Source organism: Lepidochelys kempii, chromosome 28, assembly GCF_965140285.1.
Source record: "Lepidochelys kempii isolate rLepKem1 chromosome 28, rLepKem1.hap1, whole genome shotgun sequence".
NCBI lineage: Eukaryota > Metazoa > Chordata > Testudines > Cheloniidae > Lepidochelys > Lepidochelys kempii.
Window position 1 is genome coordinate 1,186,148 of NC_136407.1, and position 23,387 is coordinate 1,209,534.

Here is a 23,387-nt window from a genome sequence, read left to right on the forward strand (position 1 = left end):
ACGCGCTATCTCAGAGTAGGGGCGCGGGCCGGGCCGGGGGCTGGGGGTCGGGAGTGAGGGGCGTCGGCCGGGCCGGGGGCTGGGGGTCGGGAGTGAGGGGCGTTGGCCGGGCCGGGGGGCTGGGGGTCGGGAGTGAGGGGCGCCGGCCGGGCCGGGGGCTGGGGGTCGGGAGTGAGGGGCGTCGGCCGGGCCGGGGGCTGGGGGTCGGGAGTGAGGGGCGTCGGCCGGGCCGGGGGCTGGGGGTCGGGAGTGAGGGGCGTCGGCTGGGCCGGGGGGCTGGGGGTCGGGAGTGAGGGGCGCTGTCCGGGCCGGGGGCTGGGGGTCGGGAGTGAGGGGTGCCGGCGGGGCCGGGGTGTGCGGGTTGGGAGTGAGGGGCGCTGGTGGTGCTGGGGGTCGGGAGTGAGGGGTGCCGGCCGGGCCAGGGGGCTGGGGGTCGGGAGTGAGGGGCGCTGGCCGGGCTGGGGGTCGGGAGTGAGGGGTGCCGGCGGGGCCGGGGTGTGCGGGTTGGGAGTGAGGGGCGCTGGTGGTGCTGGGGGTCGGGAGTGAGGGGCGCCGGCCGGGCCGGGGGCTGGGGGTCGGGAGTGAGGGGCGTCGGCCGGGCCGGGGGGCTGCGGGTCGGGAGTGAGGGGCGCTGGTGGTGCCGGGGGGCTGCGGGTCGGGAGTGAGGGGCGCTGGCCGGGCCGGGGGCTGGGGGTCGGGAGTGAGGGGCGCGGGCCGGGCCGGGGGCTGGGGGTCGGGAGTGAGGGGCGTCGGCCGGGCCGGGGGCTGGGGGTCGGGAGTGAGGGGCGTCGGCCGGGCCGGGGGGCTGGGGGTCGGGAGTGAGGGGCGCTGGCCGGGCCGGGGGGCTGCGGGTCGGGAGTGAGGGGCGCTGGCCGGGCCGGGAGCCTGGGGGTCGGGAGTGAGGGGTGCCGGCGGGGCCGGGGTGTGCGGGTCGGGAGTGAGGGGCGCTGGTGGTGCTGGGGGTCGGGAGTGAGGGGCGCGGCGGGCCGGGCCGGGGGCTGGGGGTCGGGAGTGAGGGGCGCCGGCCGGACCGGGGGCTGGGGGTCGGGAGTGAGGGGCGTCGGCCGGGCCGGGGGCTGGGGGTCGGGAGTGAGGGGCGTCGGCCGGGCCGGGGGCTGGGGGTCGGGAGTGAGGGGCGCTGGTGGTGCCGGGGGGCTGGGGGTCGGGAGTGAGGGGCGCCGGCCGGGCCGGGGGGCTGGGGGTCGGGAGTGAGGGGCGCCGGCCGGGCCGGGGGGCTGGGGGTCGGGAGTGAGGGGCGCCGGCCGGGCCGGGGGGCTGGGGGTCGGGAGTGAGGGGCGCCGGCCGGGCCGGGGGGCTGGGGGTCGGGAGTGAGGGGCGCCGGCCGGGCCGGGGGGCTGGGGGTCGGGAGTGAGGGGCGCCGGCCGGGCCGGGGGGCTGGGGGTCGGGAGTGAGGGGCGCCGGCCGGGCCGGGGGGCTGGGGGTCGGGAGTGAGGGGCGCCGGCCGGGCCGGGGGGCTGGGGGTCGGGAGTGAGGGGCGCCGGCCGGGCCGGGGGGCTGGGGGTCGGGAGTGAGGGGCGCCGGCCGGGCCGGGGGGCTGGGGGTCGGGAGTGAGGGGCGCCGGCCGGGCCGGGGGGCTGGGGGTCGGGAGTGAGGGGCGCCGGCCGGGCCGGGGGGCTGGGGGTCGGGAGTGAGGGGCGTCGGCCGGGCCGGGGGGCTGGGGGTCGGGAGTGAGGGGCGTCGGCCGGGCCGGGGGGCTGGGGGTCGGGAGTGAGGGGCGCGGGCCGGGCCGGGGGCTGGGGGTCGGGAGTGAGGGGCGTCGGCCGGGCCGGGGGCTGGGGTCGGGAGTGAGGGGCGTCGGCCGGGCCGGGGGCTGGGGGTCGGGAGTGAGGGGCGTCGGCCGGGCCGGGGGGTGGGGGTCGGGAGTGAGGGGCGTCGGCCGGGCCGGGGGGCTGGGGGTCGGGAGTGAGGGGCGCCGGCCGGGCCGGGGGGCTGGGGGTCGGGAGTGAGGGGCGCCGGCCGGGCCGGGGGCTGGGGGTCGGGAGTGAGGGGCGTCGGCCGGGCCGGGGGCTGGGGGTCGGGAGTGAGGGGCGTCGGCCGGCCGGGGGGCTGGGGGTCGGGAGTGAGGGGCGCGGGCCGGGCCGGGGGCTGGGGGTCGGGAGTGAGGGGCGTCGGCCGGGCCGGGGGGCTGGGGGTCGGGAGTGAGGGGCGCCGGCCGGGCCGGGGGGCTGGGGGTCGGGAGTGAGGGGCGCCGGCCGGGCCGGGGGCTGGGGGTCGGGAGTGAGGGGCGTCGGCCGGGCCGGGGGCTGGGGGTCGGGAGTGAGGGGCGTCGGCCGGGCCGGGGGCTGGGGGTCGGGAGTGAGGGGCGTCGGCCGGGCCGGGGGCTGGGGGTCGGGAGTGAGGGGCGTCGGCCGGGCCGGGGGGCTGGGGGTCGGGAGTGAGGGGCGTCGGCCGGGCCGGGGGCTGGGGGTCGGGAGTGAGGGGCGCTGGCCGGGCCGGGGGCTGGGGGTCGGGAGTGAGGGGCGTCGGCCGGGCCGGGGGCTGGGGGTCGGGAGTGAGGGGCGTCGGCCGGGCCGGGGGCTGGGGGTCGGGAGTGAGGGGCGCTGGCCGGGCGGGCTGGGGCTGGGGGTCGGGAGTGAGGGGCGTCGGCGGGGCTGGGGGTCGGGAGTGAGGGGCGCTGGCTGGGCCGGGGGCTGGGGGTCGGGAGTGAGGGGCGTCGGCCGGGCCGGGGGCTGGGGGTCGGGAGTGAGGGGCGTCGGCCGGGCCGGGGGCTGGGGGTCGGGAGTGAGGGGCGTCGGCTGGGCCGGGGGCTGGGGGTCGGGAGTGAGGGGCGTCGGCCGGGCCGGGGGCTGGGGGTCGGGAGTGAGGGGCGTCGGCCGGGCCGGGGGCTGGGGGTCGGGAGTGAGGGGCGTCGGCCGGGCCGGGGGCTGGGGGTCGGGAGTGAGGGGCGTCGGCCGGGCCGGGGGCTGGGGGTCGGGAGTGAGGGGCGCCAGGCCCTGTGGTTCTGTCTCTCAGTCCCCGTCTGTCTCTGCCCCGCAGCAGCTCGGGCAGCAGCATGATCGCCATCGACAACAAGATCGAGCAGGCCATGGTGAGTGACAGGGCAGGGGAGCCTGGGGGGCAGGACTCCTGGGTTCTCTGCCCGGCTCTGGGAGGGGAGTGGGGGCTGGTGGGTGAGAGCGGGGGGGCTGGGAGCCTGGATTCTCTCCCCGGCTCTGGGAGGGGAGCGGGGGTTGGTGGGTTAGAGCGGGGGTGCTGGGAGCCAGGACTCCTGGGTTCTCTCCCTGACCCCCATCCCTGCCCCCCAGGACCTGGTGAAGAGCCACCTGATGTTCGCGGTGCGGGAGGAGGTGGAGGTGCTGCGGGAGCAGATCAAGGAGCTGGCCGAGCGCAACGCGGCCCTGGAGTGGGAGAACGGGCTCCTGCGCTCCCTGGCCAGCCCCGAGCAGCTGGCTCAGCTCCGCCGCCCCACGGCCTGACCCCCACCGGGGCCACGCGCGCTACGATCCCGCACATGTGAAGGGGCCTGGCCGGACAGGGGGGGGCTACTGACACAGCACGTGCCTTGGGGGAGGGGATGGAGCCAGGACTCCTGGGTTCAGTTCTCAGCTCTGACAGGGGACAGGGGACTGGTGGGTTAGAGCAGGGGGGCTGGGAGCCAGGACTCCTGGGTTGTCTTCCCAGCTCTGGGTGGGGAGTGGGGTCTGGTGGGTCAGAGCAGGGGAGCTGTGGGCAGCAGGACTCCTGGCTCTGGGTTGGGGGCAGCTTCTCAGGGTGGGGGTTTTAATGCAGCGGGGTGGGTGTGGGGGGGCTCCATGCACTGGTGGGGGTGCCATGCCCAAAGCAGAGGGACTGGAGTGGCCAGGGCAGGGGTGGCCCCCCAAGACTGGCTGGGGGGGCTGTTGGCCACGTGGGCGAAGAGGACTGTGCCGTAGGGGGGGCAGAGAAACCCCCGATGTGGGGAAGGGGAGGGGACGGGACGGTGGTGGCAATAATAATAATTTGTAATAAAGAAACTTTTATAGTATTTCAGGTTATTAAAATAGCAGCAGCAGCCGAGCCTGCGTCTGTGTGTGGGCGCTAGGGGGCGCCGCGCTGGGGGGCCCGGGGCGTCGTGTGGGGCTCAGCAGGGGGCTCTCCAGCCGTCTGACCGTCCAGCCCTGGTCCCTTTGGCTGAGGAAATGTTCCAGCCCAGTCTGTGGGGTGCGAAACCCCGAAATCCCGGCTCGGGTGACCCCATCCTGCCCACTGCGCCCCAGCCACGTCAGCTGGACAGGGACAAATGGTCACTGTGCAGGTAACCAGCCGCCCCGCCCCGGAGGTGGCCACGTCTCAGTGCCGGGGGAGGGGTCCCCGTGTCACTGGCCGCCCCGCCCTGGAGGTGGCCACGTCTCCAAGCCGGGCGAGGGGTCTCCGTGTCATCCGCCACCCTGCCCCAGAGGTGGCCACGTCTCCAAGCCGGGCAAGGGGTCACCGGCCGCCCCGCCCCGGAGGTGGCCACGTCTCAGCTCCGGGTGAGGGGTCCCCGTGTCACCGGCCACCCCACCCTGAAGGTGGCCACGTCTCAACGCCGGGTGAGGGGTCCCCGTGTCACTGGCCGCCCCGCCCCGGAGGTGGCCACGTCTCAGCGCCGGGTGAGGGGTCCCCGTGTCACCGGCCGCCCCGCAGGTGGTCGCTTCTCAGTGCCGGGCGAGGGGTCCCCGTGTCACCGGCCGCCCCGCCCCGGAGGTGGCCACGTCTCCAAGCCGGGCGAGGGGTCTCCGTGTCATCCGCCACCCTACCCCGGAGGTGGCCACGTCTCAGCGCCGGGTGAGGGGTCCCCGTGTCACCGGGCCGCCCCGCCCCAGAGGTGGCCACGTCTCAGCGCCGGGTGAGGGGTCCCCGTGTCACCGGCCGCCCCGCCCCAGAGGTGGCCACGTCTCAGCGCCGGGTGAGGGGTCCCCGTGTCACCGGCCGCCCCGCCCCAGAGGTGGCCACGTCTCAGCGCCGGGTGAGGGGTCCCCGTGTAACCAGCTGCGGCGGGACACTTTGTTTTGACGTTTGAAGGCGGGGGAACAAAGACGTTTGTTCTGTTCCCGCTCCCCCCTCCCCCTCGGACACCCTGTTCCAGCCGAGACAGGACAATGGGGACGGACCATCAGTGGCCCCGGGGTGGGGGAGGCAGCGAATAAAGAGCGTCTTGTTCATGGTGCTGGGGACAGGCCAAGGAATCAGCTGGGTGCCCATGGGGCAGGGGGAGGGTGGGGGGCAGGGGCTGGACCCTCCCCAGGGCTGGACTCTGCAGTCATTATGTATCTGTGGGGAACAGGTCGGGGGGTGTTGGAAGAGGGAAGTTGCAGAGGTTCCTCCTGCTGGACGGCTCAGCCCGTGCCCTGGGTCCTCCGCCCTGCACCTGGAAACACCGAACCCACATCCCCCTCTCTGGGGCTGGGATCTGGGGCCTGTGGGTCGGGAGTGAGGGGCACCAAAAGATTTGGAAAATGTAACAGAAAAGTGGTGACCATTCCCCCTGCCCCCGCTGCTGCTCTAACCCACCAGCCCTCACTGCCCTCCCAGAGCTGGGGAGAGGACCCAGGAGTCCGGGCTCCCAGCCCCCCAGCTCTAACCCACCAGCCCCCACTTCCTTCCCAGAGCCGGGGAGAGGGGAGTCCGGGCTCCCAGCCCCCCAGCTCTAACCCACCAGCCCCCACTTCCTTCCCAGAGCCGGGGAGAGGACCCAGGAGTCCGGGCTCCCAGCCCCCCAGCTCTAACCCACCAGGCCCCACTGCCCTCCCAGAGCTGGGGAGAGGACCCAGGAGTCCGGGCTCCCAGCCCCCCAGCTCTAACCCACCAGCCCCCACTTCCTTCCAGAGCCGGGGAGAGGACCCAGGAGTCCGGGCTTCCAGCCTGGGGATGTGGAGGGCGTTTGGTTTTCATGTCATTCACCTGCTCAGTCCTTGAGTGACTGGAAGAGACGGACAGGGACTCAGACAGACAGACAGATCCTGGTGCCCCTCACTCCCGACCCGCAGCCCCTGCCAGCCCAGCCCCACCCCCCCAGCTCTGCCGGCGCCCCTCACTCCCGACCCGCAGCCCCCTTGATCGCTGGGTTCCTGACCCCGCCTCACAATGGGGCCAGAGAAGCTAGAACCCCTGGGCTCGGGGCCGCGGAGTCAGGGCGCCATGTGGGTGCAGGGGGTGCTGGTGGTTCTGCTGTCCGGGCTCTCGGCGCCAGGCCGGGCCCAGGCCGCGCGGTGCCGGGTGGGGGAGCGGCTGCCGGTGTCCGGCCCGGGGGGGACCCCGGCCCAGCTGCCCCGGGCCCGTTGTCCCTGCGTCCCACTGCACTGGGTGCGTCTGGCCGCGGCCGGGGCCGGCCTGGCTCTCGGCCTGCTCTGGGTCCGGTGCCGGAGGGTGAGTCCCTGCCCCCACCTGGGATCTGTCCCAGAATCCCATGGGGCAGCGAGGGCCGAGCCCGCACACCCCGACCTTACGCCCTCTCTCTCTCCCCGCCCAGGCCCCCGCCCCCCAGGACCCGGGACCCCCCGAGGCCGCCCTGCTGCGCGACGTGTCCGGCCTCTTGATTTTCATCTGCGCCCAGCTGCGGCAGCTCGTGAGGACGGAGAGGGGAGATGCCCCCCTGCTGCCCCCCTGCCCCTCAGGGGCCCCTCGGTCCCACGCCGCCCACCAGTAGGGGGCTGGAGTGGCCTCCTGGCCTGGAGATAAGCCTCCGCTCGTGCCCCCTGGGGGCTCCCACACGACGGCGAAGGACCCTCAGCCCGCAGCGTCGTTGGGGGGGTCGGGGGGGTCAGCCCCCCAATACCATGGCGCATCTGTCTGTCCGGCCCCACAGGGCATGGGAATAAACATGCTGGGAACGTCCGCAGGGGGCGTCACTCGCCTTGGTGTAGGGAGACTCCCCTCCCCCAGCCCCCCATCTCCCTTCCCCCGGCCCCCTGGCCCCCTCGCCAGCCCTCCCTGGGATCCCCTTCCCCAGCATTCCCCTCCCCCATCTAGCCCCCCCACTCCCCTCCCCCAGGGCTCCCCTCCTCCAGGCAGCCCCCCTACAGCCCTCCCCTCCCCCCAGTGTTCCCCTACTACTCAGCCCCCCCTTACCCCCCAGAAGCGACTGACCTCCCCCCCCACCAGCCGAGCCCTACCATGGGGCAGTGGGAGGCTGGAAATTGGGCCAACTGAAAAGGTCAGAGGTCACAGGTCAGGTGGCAGAGAGGGTATGAAGGGGAGGTCAGAGGTCATGGGATTGGGGTGATTGAACTACATCTCCCACAATGCCCCATGGGGAGGGAGGGAACTACATCTACCAGAATGACCCACGGTGAGGGAGAGGGGTGAAGAGGGAACTACATCTCCCACAATGCCCTGCGGGGAGGGGAAACTACATCTCCCACAATGCCCCGCGGGGAGGAGGCGGGCTCTTGCGCGGGGCGACACGTTACGCATGTGCAGTTGGACTCCGCTCTGCCTCTGTCCCGCGAGGAGTAGGGCGATGTGATGAGGGGCCAGAGCGGGCGAGTCACGTGGGCTCTGAGGGGGTGATGTAGAGGGAGGGGGGCTCTGGGGGGAGAGGTCTATGTGGGGGGTGATGCAGGGGGGCTCTGGGGGGGAGGGGGTCTACGGGGGATGATGCAGACAGAGGGAGTGGGGAAGGGGGTCTACGGGGGTGATACGGAGGGGACTCTGGGGGGGTTGTGTGGGGGCTCTGGGGGGGAGGGGATCTATGGGGGTGATGCAGAGGGGGAAAGGGGGGGTCTATGGGGGGCTCTGGGGAGGAGGGGGTCTACGGGGCGTGATACGGAGGGGGCTCTGGGGGGGTTGTGTGGGGGCTCTGGGGGGGAGGGGATCTATGGGGGTGATGCAGGGGGGTAAGAGAGGGGGACTCTGGGGGGGTTGTGTGGGGGCTCTGGGGGAGAGGGGGGTCCACGGGGTGATGCAGAGGGGGTGAGGGACGGGTGTCTATGGGGTCTTTGGGGGGGTTGCATGGGGGTTTGTGGGGGCGGGTGTCTATGGGGGGTGATGCAGAGGGGTGCGGGAGGAGAGTCTATGGGACATTCAGTGGGGCAGGGGATGTCCTTTGCTGGGTGCTGTGGGAGGGACGTCCCTGGGGGGGTGATGTGGGGCGGGGCCTATGGCAGTGACATGGGGGAGGGGGTCTCTGGTGAGGCATTTACACGGGAGGGTCGGGGGGACACACGAAGAGATATGGGGCTGAGCTGTGTGACCCATTAGAGGGTCTGCCTCAGATCCCCTTGGCGATGCCACTGCTTCCATGTCCCCCCCCCTCTGGGGACCCGCCCCCTTCCTCAGGTCCTTTCCCCACGGGGCGGGGCCCCCTGCCCCCTCGGTCCCCGCTGTGGGGCGTCACCCCAAGGAGAAGGGCTTAAAATGGGGGCTGGGGATGTCAGCCTGGAAGGGGATCTGGGGGCCGTTTGCATGTGCCAGGGGCTGCCACCACCCAGCTATGGCAGGTCCTGCGCCCACAGACCAGAGCCGGGGAGAGAACCCAGGAGTCCTGGCTCCCAGGCCCCGCTGCTCTAACCACCAGCCCCCACTCCCCTCCCAGAGCCGGGGAGAGAACCCAGGAGTCCTGGCTCCCAGCGCACCCCGCTCTAACCACCAGCCCCCGCTCCCCTCCAAGAGCCGTGGAGCGTTGTATGCTGGGAGACGTAGTCCGCCGTGGAGCGTTGCTCGCTGGGAGACGTAGTCCGCTGTGGAGCGTTGAATGCTGGGAGACGTAGTCCGCCGTGGAGCGTTGCATGCTGGGAGTTTAGCTAACCACGGCTCCTGGAGTGGTCCCATCCCCCATGTGTCCCACACACTCACTCTCCCCTTCCCCAGCAGGAGCTGCAGCCCAGCCCCCCACGGCACCTGGGGTGGGGGGATGCGCCCGGGGCCCCCCACGGCACCTGGGGTGGGGGGATGCGCCCGGGGCCCCCCACGGCACGGCCGGTGGCGGCGAGGAGGAGCGGGAACGAGACGTGTGCAGCGCGGAGAACGCCAGCCTCTTCTCCAGCTTCCAAGACGTCGCCGTGGGCCTGGCCTTCGCCAAGGGGCGCCCCTTCCGCCAGCCCCCTAGACCAACTGTGCGCGCCCGGGCGGGGAGGACAGGGCTGGGATACCCAAAGGACCCACCCACCTTATTCTTCTTGGAGGCCGGGGCGAATCCCTGGCTGGCGGGGCCCCTGGTTCTGATTGGGGGGGGATATGGGGCTGGCTGGGCCTGCGGGTCCAATCCAGGAGCGGGGAGCGGATCAGTGGGTGAGGCCGGCGTCTGCTGCTTTTCCCCAGCTGACCTGTAGCCCCAGCGAGTGGAGAGTCGCCCTGGTGCTCGGCCACTTCCTGGAGGCGAGTGACCCCACTCTGAGATAGCGCGTGTCAGGGGCCCGCAGCGCCCCGCCCCCCCACCCCCCACCCCGCCGGGGCCGCCGATCACGCGCCGTCAAACTCCCGCAGTAAAAATTGCAATTGAAACACCCGAGAAAACGGCGCACGATGGTGAATGGGAAAAGGGAGGGGGGGCTGGGAGCCAGGACACCTGGGTTCTCTCCCTGGCTCTGGGAGGGGAGTGGGGGCTGGTGGTTAGAGCTGGGGGGGGGCTGGGAGCCAGGACTCCTGGGTTCTCTCCCTGGCTCTGGGAGGGGAGTGGGGGCTGGTGGTTAGAGCTGGGGGGGGGCTGGGAGCCAGGACGCCTGGGTTCTCTCCCCGGCTCTGGGAGGGGAGTGGGGGCTGGTGGTTAGAGCAGGGGGGGGCTGGGAGGCAGGACGCCTGGGTTCTCTCCCTGGCTCTGGGAGGGGAGTGGGGGCTGGTGGTTAGAGCTGGGGGGGGCTGGGAGCCAGGACGCCTGGGTTCTCTCCCTGGCTCTGGGTGGGGAGTGGGGGGCTGGTGGGTTGGAACGGGTGGGGGGCTGGGAGCCAGGACTCCTGGGTTCTCTCCCTGCTCTGGGAGGGGAGTGGGGGCTGGTGGTTAGAGCTGGGGGGGGGCTGGGAGCCAGGACGCCTGGTTCTCTCCCCGGCTCTGGGAGGGGAGTGGGGGCTGGTGGTTAGAGCAGGGGGGGGCTGGGAGGCAGGACGCCTGGGTTCTCTCCCTGGCTCTGGGAGGGGAGTGGGGGCTGGGGGGGGCTGGGAGCCAGGACGCCTGGGTTCTCTCCCTGGCTCTGGGAGGGGAGTGGGGGCTGGTGGGTTGGAACGGGTGGGGGGCTGGGAGCCAGGACTCCTGGGTTCTCTCCCTGGCTCTGGGAGGGGAGGGACTCTGCTCCCCTCAGGCTCCAGGGGGCGGGGCCAAGGGCGGGGCTTCGAGCCTTCCTGCCGCCCGCTAGAGCCTAGGGGCAACGGCCGCCATGCTGGGGCGAGAACGAGGCTGCAGCGGCGGACACGCCCCTCTACGGGCGCCGCCATATTGGTCTCAGAAGGAGGCCGCTGGTTGGCGCCATCTTGGAGTGGGAACGAGGCCGGCGGGGAGGAGGGGCCGAGCCGCAGCCCCGCCCCCCCACCTGCCGCAGCCCTCGGCGGCCGCGCGCGGGAGCGTTGCGGGGCCGGGCCAGGCTGGCGCCCCCCGGCGATGACGCGGCCCCCGCGGCCGGGCCCCCCCCCGCCCCGCTCCGGCCCGGGGCCCCGCCCCCCCGCGCGCTGCCCGCCCTGGACCTGTCGCTGAGCCCCGCGCGCGCCGGGGGCGGGATCCTGCGGCGGCGGCGCGGGGCGGGGGGGGCGCGCGGGGAGACGCCAGGTGCGGGGGCGCTGTGCCGCGGGGGCTCACGGGAGCGGGGGGAGGGGGGTCTATGCCGCGGGGGCTCATGGGAGGGGCGGGGGGCGCCGTGCCGCGGGGGCTCACGGGAGCGGGGGGGAGGGGCGGGGGCGCTGTGCCGCGGGGGCTCGCGGGAGCGGGGGGGAGGGGCGGGGGCGCTGTGCCGCGGGGGCTCACGGGAGCGGGGGGGAGGGGCGGGGGCGCTGTGTCGGGGGGGCTCACGGGAGCGGGGGGAGGGGCGGGGGGGACCTGTGCCGCGGGGGCTCACGGGAGCGCGGGGCGGGGCGGGGGCGCTGTGCCGCGGGGGCTCACGGGAGCGGGGGGAGGGGCGGGGGCGCTGTGTCGGGGGGGCTCATGGGGGGGAGGGGCGGGGGCGCTGTGCCGCGGGGGCTCATGCGGGAGGGGGGGGGAGGGGCGGGGCGCTGTGCCGCGGGGGCTCACGGGAGCGGGGGGGAGGGGCGGGGGCGCTGTGTCGGGGGGGCTCACGGGAGCGAGGGGAGGGGCGGGGGCGCTGTGCCGCGGGGGCTCACGGGAGCGAGGGGCGGGGCGGGGGCGCTGTGCCGCGGGGGCTCACGGGAGCGAGGGGGGGGGCGCTGTGCCGCGGGGGCTCACGGGAGCGAGGGGGGAGGGGCGGGGGCGCTGTGCCGCGGGGGGCTCACGGGAGCGGGGGGGAGGGGCGGGGGCGCTGTGCCGCGGGGGCTCACGGGAGCGAGGGGGGCGCGCTGTGCCGCGGGGGCTCACGGAGCGCGGGGCGGGGCGGGGGCGCTGTGCCGCGGGGGCTCACGGGAGCGAGGGGGGGGGCGCTGTGCCGCGGGGGCTCACGGGAGCGAGGGGGGGGGGCGCTGTGCCGCGGGGGCTCACGGGAGCGGGGGGGAGGGGCGGGGGCGCTGTGCCGCGGGGGCTCACGGGAGCGGGGGGCGGGGCGGGGGCGCTGTGCCGCGGGGGCTCACGGGAGCGAGGGGAGGGGCGGGGTCGCTGTGCCGCGGGGGCTCACGGGAGCGCGGGGCGGGGCGGGGGCGCTGTGCCGCGGGGGCTCACGGGAGCGGGGGGAGGGGCGGGGGCGCTGTGCCGCGGGGGCTCACGGGAGCGAGGGGAGGGGCGGGGGTCGCTGTGCCGCGGGGGCTCACGGGAGCGCGGGGCGGGGCGGGGGCGCTGTGCCGCGGGGGCTCACGGGAGCGAGGGGAGGGGCGGGGTCGCTGTGCCGCGGGGGCTCACGGGAGCGCGGGGCGGGGCGGGGGCGCTGTGCCGCGGGGGCTCACGGGAGCGGGGGGAGGGGCGGGGGCGCTGTGCCGCGGGGGCTCATGCGGGAGGGGGGTGAGTGTCAGGTGGGGCTCCATGCCCCAGGGGATTCTGGGATAGCCCAGGCCCCTGCCCCAGGCTAACCCCTGCTCTCCCCTAGGTTCGGTTCCTGCTGGGCTCTGCCCCGGACGACGCCCGCCCCAGCCCGGAGCCCCCGGCCCCCCACAGCCCCCCGGTGGTGGCGCCGGGTGGGGCGGAGGCTCCGCGGGCGAAGACGGGGCTCGGGGGGGCGGGGGGGGACCTGGCCGCCCCCCAGCTGCTCACCAGCCTGGCCCTGGGCGAGGAGGTGCAGACGGCCGCGCGCCAGGGCTTCGACGCCCACCGGGCCGCCCAGGAGCTGCTGGCCACGTCCTTCCTCGCCCGCTGCAGCGTGGAGGGCAAGGCGGCCGCAGGTGAGAGGTGGGGGCGCCCCCCGGCCCTGCCCCCTTCCCCGGCCGTGCCGGGGCCCCTCACTCCTGCCCCGCAACCTCCTGCCAGCCCAGCCCTGCCCCTCCCGACGCCCCTGACTCCCGCCCCGCAGGCCTGGCAGGGACATTCCCAGCCTCTCTCTGCTGCACCAGGTATGAACATCCCCCGGGAGCAGCAGCTGTACCAGGGGCTCGTCAGCCTGCAGGTGCCCGCGGAGGAGGTGCTGAGCTCTGCCCTGCAGGAGAAACTCTCGCTCGTCCGATCCCAGCCTGAACCCCACAGGGTGAGTAACCCTCAGTGGGGCCTGTCCCCTCTAGGGGTTGCCAGCTCCCACCCGGGGCGGGGCATGGGGGCTGTCCCATCTGGGGGGCGCCAGCTCCCATCTGGCCCCAGGACGGGGACTGGCTGGGTCAGGGGGGTGGGGAATGGGGCAGCTCTAGGTCTCACCAATGGGGTGTCTCCCCCCTTCCCAGGAGCCCGACCCCGAAGGCCCGGACCTGCTGATGTTCTACGAGCCCCTGGAGCTGTTCGCGGAGACCCCGTACCTGGGCGTGGAGGGGCTGCCCCCCTTGCGGCTCCAGCCCCACGTCCGACCCCCGGCCTCCGCCTTCCTGATGTTCCGGAAGCTCCAGCAGTGGGAGGCCTAGCGGGCTGGCCCAGGGCGGCTGGGCCTGAGAGACTGGTTCTGGGGGCCGCCCCGCCCGAGCTGTGTCCACACCCTTTGTACCCAGCCCCCCCGGGGGCCACCAAATAAACCCCCCTCTGGGCTCTCAGCTGCCGTGCCTGAACATTGGGGGGACCCCCCACGTGCACTGTGGCCCCCTGCCACTGAGCGGGGTGGGGGAGGGGTGTGTCCCATTGAGCCCCATGGGGGGGAGGATTGTGTTTCCCAGGATTCCTCGGGGGGGGGGGGGGCGGGAAGCGAGACATCCCATAATTCCTGGGCTGAATGGAGCGGGGACGTTTCCCAGCAGGCTCTGCACGCGGTCCTGGGGGAGGGGGAGGAAAAGGCGCCTACACATCCCAGCAGTCTTTGCGCGGCGGGACTCCATTTCCCATGAGGCTCGGCGGTGGCCCGGCCCCTTCCCGTCGTGCCCCGCGCGCAGGGATGGCGGGCGCCAGCGAGCCGCGGCTCTCGGCGGCGGAATTCGAACGGGTGAAGCTGAGTTACCTGGAGACCATCACCCAGGTAACGGAACGGACCATGCGCCGGGGCGGGGGGAGATTCCCCGGGGCCTGGCTCCGGTTTTCATCCCTTCCCCTCCTCCCAGGAGCTGCAGGAGGCGGCCGGGCTGATGGGGCAGCTGGACCGGAACCTGAGCGCCTGGGCCCGGCGGGCGGGGCAGCCGGAGGCGCTGGCTCAGGTATCCCCCCGCCCCAATGGTTCGGCCCGCGCGTGTCCCCCTCCCCACTGGTGCGTGCCGTCCACCGTTCTCAGCCTGCTCCCCCCCCCCCGTTCTCAGCCCCCTGCTCCCCCTATCCCAATGGGCTGGCTCAAGTGCCCCCCACCCCACGCCCTCTCCCCCGTTCTCAGCCCCCCCATCCCAATGGGCTGGCTCAAGTGCCTCCCCACCCCAGTGGGCTAGTCCACGTGCCCTCCCGCCCGTTCTCAGCCTCCTGCTCCCCCTATCCCCATGGGCTGGTCCACGTGCCCTCCCCCCCCATTCTCAGCCCCCTGCTCCCCCTATCCCAATGGGCTGGCCCACGTGCCCTCCCCCGTTCTCAGTCCCCTGCTCCCCCTATCCCAATGGGCTGGCTCAAGTGCCCACCGCAGGCTGGTCCACGTGGCCCCTGCTCCCCCTATCCCAATGGGCTGGCTCAAGTGCCCCCCACCCCACGCCCCTCTCCCCCGTTCTCAGCCCCCCCATCCCAATGGGCTGGCTCAAGTGCCTCCCCACCCCAGTGGGCTAGTCCACGTGCCCTCCCCCCCCCGTTCTCAGCCTCCTGCTCCCCCTATCCCCATGGGCTGGCCCACGTGCCCTCCCCCCCCATTCTCAGCCCCCTGCTCCCCCTATCCCAATGGGCTGGCCCACGTGCCCTCCCCCCCGTTCTCAGCCCCTGCTCCCCCTATCCCAATGGGCTGGCTCAAGTGCCCTCCCCCCCCCCATTCTCAGCCCCCTGCTCCCCCTATCCCAATGGGCTGGCCCACGTGCCCCTCCCCCGTTCTCAGTCCCCTGCTCCCCCTATCCCAGTGGGCTGGCTCAAGTGCCCCCCACCCCACGCCCTCTCCCCCGTTCTCAGCCCCCCCATCCCAATGGGCTGGCTCAAGTGCCCCCCCACCCCAGTGGGCTAGTCCACGTGCCCCCCCCCGTTCTCAGCCTCCTGCTCCCCCTATCCCCATGGGCTGGTCCACGTGCCCTCCCCCCCCTTCTGAACCTGCTGTTCTCCCCCCCAGGTGTGGTGCCGATTCCAGGCCCAGCTGGCTGCCGCGTGCGTGGCCCGGGGCCCCCCTGCCTCCTACTGCCCAGCCCAGCCCAGCCCCGACCCCCAGCTGGAGGGAGACTGGAGCCGCCCGCCCCGCCTGGGGCTGGTCAATAAACGCTGGTTCCGGCCTGGGCCCGCCTCTTGCCTGGATCCTTCTCGCCCCCCCAGGCGCCAGGCCGGGCAATAATCGGTAGCTTTTATTTATATATAATAGAATCAACATCTGTAAGGATAAAACTCCACGTCACACGCGGGGGCGCCCCCCCCCAGGCAATGCCGCTGGGGCCCCCTGCTGCGGGGGGAACCGGCCCAGGGCCAGCAGGAAGGGATCCCACAGGCACCTCTTCAGCCTGCCACCGGCAAGCAGGGCAGCGCTGCCCCCCCTTTTACAGCAGAGGGAAACTGAGGCAGTTGCTGCCCTAGCTGGTCTCCCCCCTAACAATAGATGCAAAGGGCCCCTCCCATCCCTGCTGCAGAAAGATGAGCTGTTAAGGGGTGGAAATCAGAGGGGAGCTTGGACAGCTGACTGGGGGGGGGGGGAGCACAGACTGTTCTGTCCCACACCCCCCCCCCCCAATCTCTGCTCTAGCTTCCCCCCCCAGCCCTGTGGTGGAATGAAGTGCACTGGGCTCCAACTGGGGACTGGGTGGGGGGCTGGAGGGGGGAGCCCCCGGCCTCCTTTCATCACCTCCCCCCTGGGGGGGCTGAGTATTCAGTATGGGGCACCTGCAGCCACCCCCCATGCAGTTCTTCAGGCTGCAGCGCTAAGCAGTGTCCAGCAGGGGGCAGCCCCTCTCACCCGGCGGATTCATTCCTCGGCAGTTTGGCGAGCGCAAACCCCGCGGGCCGGGCCGTCTGTCCGCAGGTGCCTGGGGCTGGGGAGGTGCGCCACGTCCAGCGGCTGCCGATCTCGGGGCGCAGCAGCCAGTCCCGCCCGCCCCTGGGTCCGTCGGGCTCAGCCCAGCTGTCCTCCAATGCAAAGAAAAGAACGGGGGGCTCCGGTCCCGAGCGTCGGCCGCTTCTCCCTCAGCGGGTGGTGGGGTGGCCCTTGTGAAGGAGATAGATGGGGCGCTGGAACCCTGTGGGCAGACGGGGGCAGCCAGTTAGTACAAGCACTGCGCAGCCCTCCCCCATCCGGGGCCCCCCCAAATCGGCTAACACAGAGACTCGTTACGTTGCCACAGAGCTGCTGATCGTGACTTGTGAGCAACACCTGAGGAGCCCCTCCAGCTCTGTCGCCCCCCACAGAGAGCGGATGTGAGGAGCTAGGGAATCAGTCTGCGTCCCGACTATGAATCCTGCTCGTTACCGGAGGCTCGTTAGGTTGGTCTGTGTCAAAGGGGTCAGCTGCTGGAAGGCAGGTTTAGGGACCCCCAGAGCATGGCGTTGCATCCCTGACCATCCTGGCTAATAACCACTGATAGCCTTGTCTGCTGTAAACTGAGCCAATTCTTCTTTGACCTGCGTTCTACTTTTGGCCTTAACATCCCCTAGCAAGGAGTTCCACAGGTTAACTGTGCATTGTGGGAAGACAGGCTGGCTTGTCACAATCCAAATGTTTCAAGGGGAAGTGTCGATTTGGACGGAAACATTTGGAAACTAGCCGAAATCCAATGAAGCATTTTGTTTTGACTTATTTTGCAACTGATAAATATCAAATGTCCATTTTAATGCCTTGTAATAATACAAATAGATAGTAATTAGGCCTGACAAATTAGATTGGTCAGTAAATGTCTTTCACCATACCCACAAACCAACCAAAACATATCGCCATGGCTAACTGAAGTTTACGGACAGGCAAAGAAAGGAAAATACTGCCTGAAAGTTTAAAAAAAATCCAGTGACTTTGGAATTAGCCTCCTTACAAAGGCACTAGCCAATGCCTATTAAACACCGGCCGGATTTGTTGATTTAAGGATACTGATGTTGTATATTTTGACAGAGGACGTTGACCAGTTGTGTTTCAACTGCATAAATCTTTAACTTTTTGAATCTACATCGATCAGTAAAGCCTTGTCCCAAAAATTCACACCGCGGTGAACATGTGAATCAATCAAAATGGGGAAAAAGCCCGTAAACCCCTGTACAAGGGTGAAAATGTAAAAACAGACGGAAACCTCACTAGCCCCTGAAATAGGAATCGAATTCTGCCAAGCCTGATAATATTATAACTATTAAATGAACATACACAATAAAAGTAATTGTCAGAACTAAATTACCACTGCAACACCACGTTCAGTATTTTTGCTTTGATAACACAAACCACGCAGCCTTTCGCAAAGTCTTTTGGGATTTTCCCCTTTAGAGATTTGACTTTTTTGCCCCAATTTGGGACAAACCAGATTGTGTGGAGTTTCCCAACGGGTCAGAAATTCTGGTTTCCAGCCCAGTTCTACCGATGGCAGACACCCGCCATCGGCTTATTCAGCCTGCCAGCAGGCCGCCCCAGCCGATGGCCGATGCCTTCTCGGCCCAGGCCGCCCAAGTGGGGCCCCCCCTCACCTCGGGAGCTGTTGTAGGGCCTGGCCACCAGCTCGCAGCTGGAGAAGCCCACCTCCGGGGAGGTCAGGTAGGAGGGGAACTGCTCCGGTTTCAGCTTGATGCGGTAGTAGTTTCTGTAGATGGTTTCCTGGGGAGAGGAGACAGGCGTCAGCCAGGCCGGCAGCTGCAATCCCCCCCGCCCCCCAGGCAGGCCGGCGCTCACCGTCAGGTTCTTACGCTTGCCGTAGGAGGACCAGGGCTGGGGCTCCAGCAGCAGGAGGCCGCCGGGCCGCAGGTGGCGGTAGATGCGCTTGAAGAGCCGCTTCAGCCCGTCGTCCCCCCAGTTGAGGTGCACCCACTTGGTGAGGCTGAGACACAGCACGACGTCGTACTCGGCGCCCTGCGTTTCCAGCAGCTCGTCCCGCTCCAGCACGTAGTTCCCCTGCGGGCACAGGGAGGGCGTGACGGGAGAACCCAGGCGTCCAGGCTCCTGGCCCCCCTGCTCCGAGACCCACCCGCCCCCACTCCCCTCCCAGAGCTGGGGAGAGAACCCAGGCGTCCTGGCGGCCAGCCCCAAGGGCCGGGGATGTTTGGTTTCCATGGCACGCCCCAGAGATCAGCCCCCACCCCCAGATCAGGGCCCTCTGCAGCCTCCCAGACTCCTCCTGCCGCTGTTCCAGGGCCCACACCACTCAGCTCCCCTCAGCTATCTGGAATTCCCCCAACACCACAGAGCCCCCAGAGCTCAATGGGTCCCCTCTGTCCCCATGAAGGTCAAGATCAGGATCATGCCCACCTCAGACACACACCCAGCCCCACAGATGCCTTTCCCCCCAAAACACCCGGGCTTGCTGGGCCTGGCAGAAGCCTCGCTCAGAATAAATTTTTCCATTTGTGCTTCAGTTAATTTCTGGACCAACCCTTCGGCCATGTTGATTCCCAGCTAAACGCAGCTGGGTTTGGTCCAGGTACCGCGCAAGGTCCCCTATCGCTGCACGCAGCGGAATACCATCAGCCCCTCATTCACGGGACGCTTTCAGCCGAGACAAAGGTGACGGATCTATTGTGTGTTCACAGCCTGGCCCCCAAAGTTAGCCGTTCCCCCCGGTTGGCTCTTGCTAGCGAGCCACAGCCTCGAAGCCCCAGTTTTCACAGAGGTTCCTGCGTATTGCAGCCTCTTGAAGAGACTAAAGCCCATTTCGCCCTGCGCGGGGTCAGGCCCCTTCTCCGCAGGCTTCTTTTCAAAAAGGAAAACGTCGAAAACTTTCAAAAACAGCAACACCCGGCTTCCAACCCGGCAGTTCCCCGGTTCCTGCCATACAACGCCTCCCCCCGGGTTATCAGCCCGTGGGGGTGTAAATATTTACCAGCCTCCAGGCTGGGGGCATCTACAGGAATCTCCCTCCCCCAGGAGTTCAGGCTGTGACCCACTTCTCTCTCCAGCCTCGTGGCTGCATTAGACAGTGACCTGCTGGGTGATCCCAGTCACTTCCCTCTGGGAATTTACACTGGAGGCTCCTCAGGGCAGACGCTGGCCGGTGGTGGGTCTGGGCAGTGGCTGGCACAAGAGGGGTCGGGATCTGGCTGAGGAGGGGAGATCTGGTGGCACAAAGGGGGTCCCAGATCATGGTCGGGGTGGAGAGAGGTGTCTGGGAAGCCCTGATCTCAGTCGGGGGGCGGTGCTTCCACACACGGGACCCTCTAAAGAATTCTGGAAGGGGTCAGGCATGTTTAAACACAAGACTTTGGGGGGGGGGAGCACTACGGGTTCCAGCATGCCCTGCTGGCCACACAGCATGCTGGGACTCATAGTCCCACGCCAGGCCGGCGCTGGAATCGATGCTCAGCTCTGGCTGATTTGCGAGCGCCAGGCCGATAGGTCCGACAGGATCGGGGGAGTGGTGGCGGCTTTCTACTCACTTTCCGTTCAGGCATCAAACCCGCCAACCGGGCCAGAAAGAGAACCCAAGAGTCCTGACTCCCCTCCCTCCCTCCCTCCAGCTGTTAGCCAATGCTCCTGCCTTCAGAAGAAACATGTTAACTCTTGAACTCGGGGGGAGAGCCCCTGGGTAGCCATCTCACGTCCCTCGGCCCCCAGTGCCGGCTGGAGATCGCGCTCGCTGTGGGATTTCCCAGGCAGCTCGGCTGGGCATGGGGCGGGGTCGCCCTGCAACAGGCCCGAGAGTGTGGGTGAGATTGGCACTAGCAGGGGCAGGGAGAGGCCTGCCTGCCTCGCAGGACCAATATACCATAGTTCTACCCAACAGACAGCACCTGGCACGTAGCGTGACCTCAAAAGGGGTGAAAGGGACCCAGGCAGAGCTGCCAAAGGTGCCTGCGTACAGATTATCAACCCCCCCGAGGTGAGAACCTGCCCCCCCCCCAAGCCTGGCCAGAGCGTTTCCATTCTGTTACAGGCTAGATCTAGCTCATCGCAGTGATCCGGGAAACATTTCTCTGCATACCAGCCGCTGGATTCCTCCAGTAAAGGATCTTGGCCCTGCGGACAAAATCCATCCCCCCCAGCCCCCCGACAGGTCTGATTCTCTGCCCATTCGGCAGCAGATCTCAAAGCAAACAGACGGAGGCTTGGAAAGGATCATTAGGGGAATTCCAGGCCCCCGGCCCTTCAGGGATTCCAATGAGCAAGGCTCCTTAACTCCCATGAGCCTCATGCAAGGTCCAGCATTGGAGAGTGGGGAAACTGAGGCACAGGGTCAGGAGGAGAGCGGAGAATAGGAACCAGATAGAAGCCAGAAACGTAACCCCCGGAAACTGACCAGTTCTGCCACATGCCCCCGTGTAAAACTCATCAGAGAAACCTGGGAGGTAGCCTTCCTGTTCCAACCCCAACAGACTGAGGGCCTGCTGCTCTGGGGACAGGCCACCCTCCTTAACCGCCTCGTGGACTTTGATTTCCAAGCCCCACAGGGACAAGGACAGAGGTGAAAATCTAAGCTCGGAGGAAACAGCCTTCTGACACCCAACCCAACTCCCCTCCCGGAGGGGAAGGGCCTAAGATAAGGCCCTGTCTGCGGGCGGGTGTCTCTCCTCAGCCGGCCCGCCCGGCAGCTAACCCACCCACTGTGGGCACAGGGCAGCACTTCTGCCGTCGATCATTGCCCGGTTAACGGATCTGCCCCCAGCTGCATTCCCCTGCCAACCACCCTCGGTCAAACGCTGGGTTCAGATGTGGCTTGGCGCCATTTATCAGCTGATCTCGAGAGCACATGCCTCACAGAGCCAAACGGGTGCCAGTCCATTTCAGGTGAACCGCGGCAGAGGTGAACCAAAGCGGCCAAGGTCACAGACACCCCCACCCTAAAATTCTGTGCTCTCCTGCTTCCGATAGGGAATTCTGGCTCTGTGAGGGGACGGAGCGACGGCTGTGCCCCTCGCCAGAGGGGCTCGGCTGAAACAAGCCAGGAGCTATTTAACCAGTCCCTTCGTCTTGTCAGTTGCACTGGTCTCCTGATTGCAGGGGAATCCTGGCCCCCCATATGCACCCCCGCCCCCCAGCAAGATGAAGTCACTCTCCCTGAATCAGAAGTTAGCAGCCAGAGAAGCTATTCCACCCACCCCCCAGCCAAGGCCTGTGTGATCCTACCAGCCCATCCCACCTAAGCCACTGGCCGGCCTAGGAGAGGAGCTAATCCCCGCCCTCTCGTATGGGATGGGAGGGCTCCTCCTGCCAAACCCTAGTCCCTCCCCCAGGATCTTAGGGGGCGTGTCTGTTGTGTGACCTCCCACCTCCCGCTGAAAGCAGCTAGGTGGGCGGCTGCTACCCACACCAGCAGCGCCCCCGAAAGGTGGGGCCCTCCCCCTGCCACATCCTAGGCCTCTTACCCGGACAAAGATCACGTTGTCGGGGAAGTCGGCAGCACCCGCCCCATCCTGGGGCACCCGGGGAGCAGCGATGGGCCCCCTGCTGGCCGCCAGCGAGGCGGGGAAGCAGCCCCTCCGCCTCTTGTTGCCGGCTCCGGCCGGCGTCTCCTCGGCCTCCTCCTGTCGCTGCTGGATCTCCTCTGACAGGTAGTGGCGGATGTTCTGGCGGGCCGAGTGGATCAGGGCCCCGTCTATGTCCAGCCCCACCACCCGGGCAGGTTTCCACTTCTTGGCCACGCTCAGGGTGAGGTGCCCCACGTTGCAGCCCAGGTCCAGCACCTCTTTGCCCTGGAACCACTCGGGTTTCATGACCCGCAGCCGGGCGTCCTCGCAGCTGGGGTTCCGGTAGCCGTAGTATTTGCAGTAGTTGCCGTATTGGAACTTCCGCTGCCGCCGCCGCCGCTTGGCCGTGGGCGCCGCTTGGTGCCTCCCGGCCCCTTTGCCCTTCTCCGGGCTACTCTTGCCCGGCTGGCCCCCGCCTTTGCCCCCGCCCGGGGTGGGGGGAGGCGGTGGCAGCTTGGCCCCCCCGGCCACCTCTGATTTGCTGGAAGTCCGGCGCCTTTTGCGGTGGTGGCGGCCGCCCGAGAAGGAGGCACAAGAAGGGGTGCCGCAGCCGGCCCCCTCGGTGGCGAGGGGCAGGAGCGGGGAGACCACCTCGTCCCTGCAGTTGATGGCCGTGTTGAGTTCGTAGGGCTGCGGGGTGGGGCAGGCGGCGTCGCAGGCCTTGCAGGCCACCTGCTTGCAGTCCCCGGCCCCGCCCCCGCCCCGCTGCTGCCCCCGGTGGCGGTGGCGCTTGCGGCCCGCCTTGAAGGGCGAGGCCAGCACCAGGGCCGCGTCGCCGTCCTGGGCGTTGAGGCTCAGCGGGTCCGTGATGTCCTTGGGGATGAGGATCTCCACCGGGTCCCGGCCCTTGGCCGGCAGCGGCGAGGACTTGGGGGTCTCGGCGTTGAGGGCCTGGTTCACCTCCTCGTCCAGCAGGCTGTTGAGGTTGAGGGGGTCGAAGATGTTGCCCCCCAGCAGGAACTCGGAGGGCAGCACCGGGTCGCACTCGGAGTTGACCCGGCGCCGGCGCTTGGAGGCCGGGTGCTTGAAGCCCACGTTGCAGCTGTTCCGCCGCTTGCCCCGCTGGGGCTGCAGCCCGTTGCGGGGCCGCGGCAGCTCGCCCACGCCGTCCTCCTCCTCCTTGGCGCCGGCCCCCTGCGGCGGCCGCCCCGGGACGCCGCCGCCGCCGCCGCCCCGCCGCTGGCCCCAGGGGGCGGCCTCCCGGGGCAGCTGCACGAGGGGGCCGCCCCCGCGCCCGCCCCCGCGCGGCGGCTCGGCCCCCTGGCGCAGCTCCGCCGGGGCGGCCCCCTCGTGCAGCTGCACCGGGAGGCCGCCGCCCGCCGCGGGCGGGGGCTTGAGGGGCGGCGGCGGCGGCGGGGCCAGGAACGTCTCCTTGTCCGCCGCCATCTCGATCATCGCCTGCGCGGGGGCGGCCCCGCCCCGCGCGCCCCGCAACGGCCGCGCCCGCCCCTCACGGGCCCCGCCGGCGCATGCGCCTCCGGCCCGCGGCGCGGCCGCGGCCGCCTTCCTCCGCCCCGGCGCGGGGCCCCAACGCGCCTGCGCTGCGCCCCCTCCCCCTCGCGGCGACGCGCCGCCCCCGCGTGGCGCATGCGCGGCCCGGCCGCCCGCGCGAGGCCCAGGAGGAGACAGCCGCGGCTCGCGTCTCCCAGCTCCGACGCGATGGCAAGGCGGCCCCCCCCCCCGCCTGCGGTAGATATACCCGGTGGGCGGGCCCGCCGCGGGCCACGCCCCCTCCCGCGGCCGCGGGCCAATCAGGGCGCCGTGTTGTCCCTTCCCACGTGGAACGGCGGCCAATCCGCTCGACGGACGCCCCCTGCGCGAACGTTGCCCCTGCGTGTGAGAAGCACCGCCCCCTTTCCCGCTCCTCCCGCCCCGCTGCCGCGGTCGCAGCCAATTAGAGAGCACAACGAAGGCTACGTGAGCCAATCGGAGCGCTCGACTCCCATCCGGCCGAGCTCCCATGGGCCGCGCGGTGAGGTCCTCGGAGCTCAGAGCTGTCCACACAGAGTGCCTGTTGGGGGAAATTTTTTTCCACCCTATTAAAAAGTGTCCAGCCGGGCTTCGGTGACGGGAACCAGGTTAGAAAAACGGCGCCTCCTGGGTGGTGTGTGGAAACGGATTTAAAACCCGACGCC

At 70.1% G+C, this 23,387-nt stretch overlaps 4 protein-coding genes across 6 annotated transcripts in view; 3 read left to right on the forward strand and 1 right to left on the reverse strand.

Annotated features, from left to right (window-relative positions):
* Positions 1–6,816, forward strand: part of TSC22D4 (TSC22 domain family member 4) — a 12,173-nt gene extending 5,357 nt beyond the window's left edge. Inside the window, exons 3-4 of one of the 3 annotated variants that reach the window (XM_078850873.1) lie at positions 2,998–3,049; positions 3,267–3,709. In XM_078850873.1, the coding sequence (XP_078706999.1) occupies positions 2,998–3,049; positions 3,267–3,437 (223 nt within the window). In that variant the 3' untranslated portion in view covers positions 3,438–3,709. Of the gene's footprint in view, positions 1–2,997; positions 3,050–3,266; positions 3,710–6,451 lie in introns of those variants that run through there. The other 2 variants (XM_078850874.1, XM_078850875.1) reach the window with 2 other exon arrangements.
* Positions 6,817–7,260: 444 nt separating this feature from the next.
* Positions 7,261–15,365, forward strand: LOC144929928 (uncharacterized). Its single transcript, XM_078850807.1, has 6 exons — positions 7,261–7,270; positions 7,402–7,463; positions 12,092–12,383; positions 13,374–13,588; positions 13,671–13,763; positions 14,795–15,365. The coding sequence occupies exons 1-6, from the start codon at positions 7,261–7,263 to the stop codon at positions 15,008–15,010; spliced, it is 888 nt and encodes a 295-aa protein (XP_078706933.1). The 3' UTR covers positions 15,011–15,365.
* On the forward strand, positions 12,512–13,172 carry LOC140904576 (protein phosphatase 1 regulatory subunit 35). Its single transcript, XM_073327002.2, has 2 exons — positions 12,512–12,682; positions 12,873–13,172. The coding sequence occupies exons 1-2, from the start codon at positions 12,554–12,556 to the stop codon at positions 13,044–13,046; spliced, it is 303 nt and encodes a 100-aa protein (XP_073183103.2). The 5' UTR covers positions 12,512–12,553; the 3' UTR covers positions 13,047–13,172.
* On the reverse strand, positions 15,006–22,920 carry MEPCE (methylphosphate capping enzyme). Its single transcript, XM_073327001.2, has 4 exons — positions 21,151–22,920; positions 17,528–17,746; positions 17,326–17,452; positions 15,006–15,902 (listed from the first exon to the last, which is right to left on the reverse strand). Exons 1-4 carry the CDS (start codon positions 22,645–22,647, stop codon positions 15,850–15,852), a joined length of 1,896 nt encoding a protein of 631 aa, XP_073183102.2. The 5' UTR covers positions 22,648–22,920; the 3' UTR covers positions 15,006–15,849.
* Between the last annotated feature and the right edge of the window lie 467 nt (positions 22,921–23,387).

Excerpts from the sequence above, each read along its gene's own strand:
- LOC144929928 (XM_078850807.1), top strand. Across the intron at positions 7,464-12,091 it reads GTGATGAGGGGCCAGAGCGG|GTTCGGTTCCTGCTGGGCTC; the intron begins GCGAGTCACGTG and ends GCTCTCCCCTAG. Across the intron at positions 13,589-13,670 it reads ACCTGGAGACCATCACCCAG|GAGCTGCAGGAGGCGGCCGG; the intron begins GTAACGGAACGG and ends CCCTCCTCCCAG.
- LOC140904576 (XM_073327002.2), top strand. The coding sequence starts at position 12,554 with ATGAACATCCCCCGGGAGCAGCAGCTGTACCAGGGGCTCGTCAGCCTG. Across the intron at positions 12,683-12,872 it reads CCCAGCCTGAACCCCACAGG|GAGCCCGACCCCGAAGGCCC; the intron begins GTGAGTAACCCT and ends CCCCCTTCCCAG.
- MEPCE (XM_073327001.2), bottom strand. The coding sequence starts at position 22,647 with ATGATCGAGATGGCGGCGGACAAGGAGACGTTCCTGGCCCCGCCGCCG. Across the intron at positions 17,747-21,150 it reads ACAACGTGATCTTTGTCCGG|GGGAACTACGTGCTGGAGCG; the intron begins GTAAGAGGCCTA and ends CTGTGCCCGCAG. Across the intron at positions 15,903-17,325 it reads GCCCTACAACAGCTCCCGAG|GGTTCCAGCGCCCCATCTAT; the intron begins GTGAGGGGGGGC and ends GTCTGCCCACAG.